At 46.1% G+C, this 5949-nt stretch overlaps 1 protein-coding gene across 1 annotated transcript; it reads right to left on the bottom strand.

Annotated features, from left to right (window-relative positions):
- Positions 1-741: 741 nt before the first annotated feature.
- LOC135617876 (TPR repeat-containing thioredoxin TTL1-like) lies at positions 742-5949 on the bottom strand. The gene is made up of 7 exons (XM_065118596.1): positions 4410-5949; positions 3599-3794; positions 3336-3520; positions 2921-3254; positions 2632-2836; positions 2184-2290; positions 742-2065 (listed from the first exon to the last, which is right to left on the bottom strand). Exons 1-7 carry the CDS (start codon positions 5294-5296, stop codon positions 1913-1915), a joined length of 2067 nt encoding a protein of 688 aa, XP_064974668.1. The 5' UTR covers positions 5297-5949; the 3' UTR covers positions 742-1912.

Below are 5949 nucleotides of genomic sequence, written 5' to 3'. Positions count from 1 at the left end.
TCTATTTATACCCTAAATAGAACTAAAGATTTTTCTAAAAATTTTCTCAAGAAATCTTATCTTGGACCACTAATCAATAAACATTGCTCCTAATCATCCATCCAAATGTCGAATCAGTCACTTTCCACTGACATAACCACTGCTCGTCCAGTATAAGCTCATATTAATAATAATAATAATATATCTATCTAATAATTCTATAAACAATTCTAACCTTATCCATAGCTATATATTTCTAATATTTAATTATATATCAAAAGTAAATTAAGAGTAAATTTAATTTATATATTATTATTAATTTTAATTTAAACATTTTGATGAATGGTTTGAATTAAACGGAATTACAAAACCCATTAGAATGAATCACGATTAGATCGTAACACTTAAACCCAATTTAAATCGATCAAGCTATGTATCTGTTTCTATTTGAGCCAAAATCTAATTTAAATATCTATCATTTTTTCTATCAAATTCATCTAAATTCGACTCAAATAGGTTGTTGGATAGACTCGAATCTCCTAACGAATCCAAAATATAGTCGCGCTCTCTCCGGCCATTAATGAGTGCCAAGCCTTATCTTGTCTTGTAAGAAACAAGCTACTGCTGCAACCCTATCATCATCATCACTCTTTTGATGCTGCCTTTTGGTACTACAAAATGTCAATGTCGATGTGGTCTACTTTATGAACACTATCATTACCGTGTTCTGAGAGCAATTAAAAGGAATTGTTGCCGCCAATTCTTCATGGCGTTGCACGAGCACAAGCTTGAACAGTAGTGACGAGGGTTTTGGTGGTTGGGAGATGGCACTGCAGCCACGAGACATGATCGCATTCACATCCCACCCACTGGTTTGTCGATGGTGAACGAAGACATGGGTGCTGCTCCATAATGGAGGGTGAGGTCAAGGACATGGAGAGGTTGTGGGGGTACCCAATGGTCGCAAGTTGCACCCTTGCCGACAACCAACCCTAGAAGAGAAATGACAGCTGACTTTGGAGCCAAATCTAGTGTTTCTTCCACAGGCGGAAGGAAGGGGCAACCCTTCCCCTTCCAACCTGGCTTCCATTCCATGTCTTTGGCTTCATCTTGCTTGCTGCTCTCTCTCTCTCGTGATCTGAGAACAGTCCTCTGCCTCTGCAAGCACCTGCTGATCTCAAAGCACACAAGGTAGGAGAAGACGAGGATTGGCAACATATTACCAAAGCATGTTGTGTGAACCAAATAGTCAAAAGTGTGTTGCAGATGAGAAAGCATTCAGCATGTATCAGCACAGCAGAAGCAAAACAATATCTGAGAACACCTTGTGAAGAGGCCCTCTGCCTCTGCAAGCACCTGTTGCTAAGCACACGCGGTCGGTAGGAGAAGACAAGGATCAACAACATAACATCAAGGCGTGTGCCAAAACCGAACGCAACAAAGAGGTATTGATGAAGAGAGTAAAGAAGTTGGCACATACCGAAACGAGAAAGAATTCTTTTATTTCACAGATATGGCAGCAGCATGTATCAGCATGGCAGAAGCACAACAACATCAATGACATCCCGTCTTTTCCCTCCCTTTTATCGACTACCACCTCCGTGGCTTTCGATGCTTTTCTCTATATGACTTATATACATGAAATAAATCTTAACCAGCCTCCACAGACACCAATTGATACTACAAACATGCGTCTAGAAAAGACGAGATTGATTTCTCGGTAGATAAGAACATCCTAGCCTAACCAGAAAAGGAAATGATAATGGAAATGATGATCCTGGAACTCCGCAAATGGAGGGATCAAACAAAGCAAAAGTAAAAGGGGAATGATGCTTCAGCTCGATTGCTGGATCAAATGGGAGCTGAATTTTGAATCATCGAAGAAAGGTGGGGGCTCGCCCTAGGACACATCAAAAGAATCACTTTATTCATCTTAAAGACCGTAGTGCCTCACCGAGTACTCTAACACCTGCTGGCTCGGACAGATCATCTCCTTCACTCTTGTCCCGTTCTTGTAGATCTTAAATGTCGGGACTATCCTCACATTCTCTGCCTTTGCAACATCAGGGCTCCGGTTGATATCCACCTTTCGGTACAAGCACAAAACAAAAGTTAATGCTTAGAAATAAAAATGAAATCAAGCGACAAAAAAGCATGGATGATACAAAGATGGGCAAACTGTGATGCAGGGCTAACAATATTACCCTGAGAAAATTTGCAGATGGGTACCGATTACAGAGTGCATCAACAGATGGGGTTATCTCAGTGCATTGTGGGTTCGAAGCAACCATGAAGTAGACAACAGAAGCTCCTGAAATGGAACAAATTTACTCTCTCATTGGATGTATGAAATGACTGAAAGATAGAAACGTCAGCTGCATGAAACTAAGAAAAATGTCCCATCATCATTTAACTTTGTTAAAACAAAAAGAAAAAAGGAAAATAAAGCCAGCATCGTCTTCCTAGACAGTAAGTGCATCATACTGCTAGTAACAGTATGAAATGAAGAGTCATGTCCTACCGGTGATCTGAAGATCACAAGTGTACCACCACTAAACTCTAGAACCAGCTTGGAGAAGAGTAATGATGAAGTTTTAGAATGAAGTCAATAACAGAGTAGGAATACTTAATCACTCGAAGATGCTAACTGACCGGGAAAAGATATTGCTGCTCGGAATTGTTCTACACCAGTGACCTCCTCAACCTCTCCACCAAACTTCAGATTGGAGACATCTTCACCACGACATGTTTTCAATGCAACCTGAGCATGGAATAAGGCTTCGGCCACCTCAGTGTCCCGCGGAAGCTCCTTCCTCAGGACTTCATAATCTCGGACACATTCAGCCCAGCACTCAAGCTGATTACAATGTGACAAAAAAGGGTTAAAACAAAATAATTCTTGATCTCTCGGTGTCAGAGAAAATGAATCACGTGATACAACCTTGGCATAGGAATCAGCTCGTCTGAGAAGAGCCTTTGTGTAATTGGGTCGGATTCTAAGAGCTTCACTGCAGTCATCAACAGATTTCTGCCACTGCCCGAGCTTAGAACGGCAAGCTGCTCTGTTGCATAGAAGGACCGAATTTGATGTATTGTACCTGAGTCCTTCCCCATAAGCTGCACAGGCCTCTGCGAAATTCCCCAACTTAAAGAGCTCATTTCCTTGAGCTCGAGCCCTTGCCACTGACCTCACATTGCTCATGACCATTGTCACTTCTACATTCCTAGCATCCACCTTCCTGGCCTTTTCAGCTGCCGTGACTGCATTATCGAACCTGTAAGAGTTCCATTCCATGTCTCATCACCCAAGAATTGTTTCTATGCTATTCTGCAGAACTCCAAAGGTATCAGCTTACCTCCCCATTGCCATATCAACTTGCGCTCTAACAATGTAGAAATAGGAAGAGGAAAGCATACCAAAGATCTTGGTAGCTGAGGAGAAAGGGAGTGAGTCCTTGAATTCAGATGATATTGAAAGAACTGAATCAGCCTCATCAGGATGTTGGAGGTGCAGAAGAGCTTCCGCCCTCGATGCAATTAGCTGCGAGACGCCAAACTGAAAGTTAATTACATATTTAAATTTCACCAAGAAAACAAAAAATGAATCTTCAGGATTTACCGGCAGAGAAGAGTCTGCTCCTGCAGCAATTGCTGCATCAGCTTCTCTTAATGCACTCTTCCAGTCTCCTATCTTCCGGGCATCTCCGCATTTTACCCAATGTCTCTCCACCGCTTGAGTCTTCTGCAACTCAACAGGGTCAGGCGGCTGCCCAGTTAAAAGGAGATGCTTCCTCGCATCCTCAACTAGCCCTAACCTGTGAAAAGAAATGGATTAGACAATGCAATGCATTGAAGCAAAAAACCTATGATAATTGCATTGACTGCAATAGATTCTCCAGCAGAAAATCACAAAGCAACATAAAAAATAATCCAGTCTGTGTTGGCCAAAATATTGGATTTACCCAATTAGAAGAGGAGCAAATATTTCCACCTATAACAAATGCCACCAGAATCTGTGCTCAGAGTTCATTCAAATTGAAGCTTTTCAATCAAACTCATGATTTCTACATAAGCATGGAACCTCCAAGAAAACACATGATCCAACAAAAACTAAATACACATCAAACAGGCTAGATCAATCGAGCATAAGGATCAAAGCTTTTGACAAAAGAACAACTAAAAACATGAACATGATTCCAGTATTATATGGCGAGCAAACAAAGAACACAAAAACAGATCAGCCATCAAGGTGGAAGCTTTGGAGCAAATGACAACCAAAAGAACAAAGAAATGATCAAAACCAGTGAAGAGAATGCATCCCTTGCACTGCACATGTATTGTGGGAGACGAACCAGCACCTACACGTCCTCCGGTATGAACCAAGAACAAGCGAGTGAACCAGAACAGATCTTTGGTAGTATTGGTCTCACCTTAGATTTAGACATGCCAGCCGATGGTGCGCCCGCCCGTTCGCGGGATCCAACCGGACGGCCTCCTCGCACTCTCTCACCGCCTCCTGCAACCTGCCGAGCCCCATCAGTGCCGCCGCACGATTACTCCGGCATGGAGCATTCTCCGGGCACATGGCCACCGCCCGATCGTAGAACGCCAGCGCCTCCCCGTATTGTCCCCTCTTGTAGTGCTCGTTCCCTGCCCTCGTCACTTCCTGCGGATCCATTCTCCCGGTCGCCCTCCTTGTGGTCGAATCCACCGAATTCCCCATGCCGGCACCACCACTGGGTCTGGCCGCTCCGCCACCGCTCATACCACCCCGCATTATACTGCCATGGCCGTAGTTCCCGGTGCCCGACCCGAGCACATCGCTCCTCGGAGTCGTCCTGGGCATCATCCCTGTCTTTCCGATCTTTCCCGAGGGGTAGATGTTCCCGGTAGGTAGCACATTGGTGTTGGGAGAGCTCGCGGTGCAGATACTACCGCCGCATCCGCCTCCGACGGAGAAGATTAGTGGCCCGGAGTCAGATTGGTGTTGACTGATCTCGCCGGAGAGCTCCCTGTAGTGGCTCCGCCGCCCCGGGTCGGGAGCAGCGGGCCTCCGGGCGGCGGGGCCGGAAGGGGAGTGGGGCAGCGGGACGACCTTGCCGGAGGCGGAGCCGGAGGAGCTGGAGCTGCTGCTGCTGTTAGCGGGGCAGGGGCGAAGGGGGGAAACAGGGGATCCGAGGTCAGGGAAGTCGGGCTTGTTCTCCTCCATGCGGAGGGCCGCTTGAAACCGGTCGGCGACCGGCTCGACCTGCCCGGGCGCAGCCAAGCCTGAGCCTGCCTTCTGGTCCGGTCGGCTCGTCTCGCCGGCACGTGACATCAAAAGCCTCGCGACCACCACTTCGGATCTCCTCTTTCACCAACCCACCCTCTGTCTCTCTTACGGATTAATGCCGTTAGCTTTGACAACCGTAATGGCCACAGCCGACGGACAGAAGGCTACAACAACACAACACAACCCGAAAGGCCTCAAAGACGTACTCCTTAAAAGAAGAAGGGGTGTGTGTGTGCGTGAGTGACTGAGAGAGAGAGAGAAGAGCTGAAAGATCTCGTGATTTGGTAACACGGAGAAAAGAGAGGAATGGATATGCCCATCTCGGTAGATTTGGAGACGGAGGAAGAGAGAAGTGGGAGAAGGGAACGAAAAAGAAAGGAAGCAGTGAGAGAGAGAGAGAGAGAAACAAATAGAAAATGGGGAGAGGAAACTTTTCTGTCGTTTCCACGCTCTCTATTGTTTGCCCCTTCTCCTCGGTCCTCACGGTGACGCAATCTCTCGCTCGTTCTCGCTCTCTCTCTCTCTCTCTCTCCCCTTCTCCCTCGGACTGATGTTTCTCACCCTACATCACGCTAATGCCAATTGACTTCTTGTAGGAGATTGAGATTACGTGTTAATTCGTCCCCCTCTTCCGTGGTTCGCAGTTCGCGAGGCGGCGCATTGTGGATCCTGGCCGGCGGATTCCCGGAATCTTTGAC

This window comes from Musa acuminata, chromosome BXJ2-7 (assembly GCF_036884655.1).
Source record: "Musa acuminata AAA Group cultivar baxijiao chromosome BXJ2-7, Cavendish_Baxijiao_AAA, whole genome shotgun sequence".
NCBI classification, from domain to species: domain Eukaryota; kingdom Viridiplantae; phylum Streptophyta; class Magnoliopsida; order Zingiberales; family Musaceae; genus Musa; species Musa acuminata.
This window is presented reverse-complemented; position numbering and strand designations above follow the sequence as displayed.

Excerpts from the sequence above, each read along its gene's own strand:
- LOC135617876 (XM_065118596.1), bottom strand. The coding sequence starts at position 5,296 with ATGTCACGTGCCGGCGAGACGAGCCGACCGGACCAGAAGGCAGGCTCA. Across the intron at positions 3,795-4,409 it reads CTGGCATGTCTAAATCTAAG|GTTAGGGCTAGTTGAGGATG; the intron begins GTGAGACCAATA and ends TTCTTTTCACAG. Across the intron at positions 2,837-2,920 it reads GAGCTGATTCCTATGCCAAG|CTTGAGTGCTGGGCTGAATG; the intron begins GTTGTATCACGT and ends CATTGTAATCAG.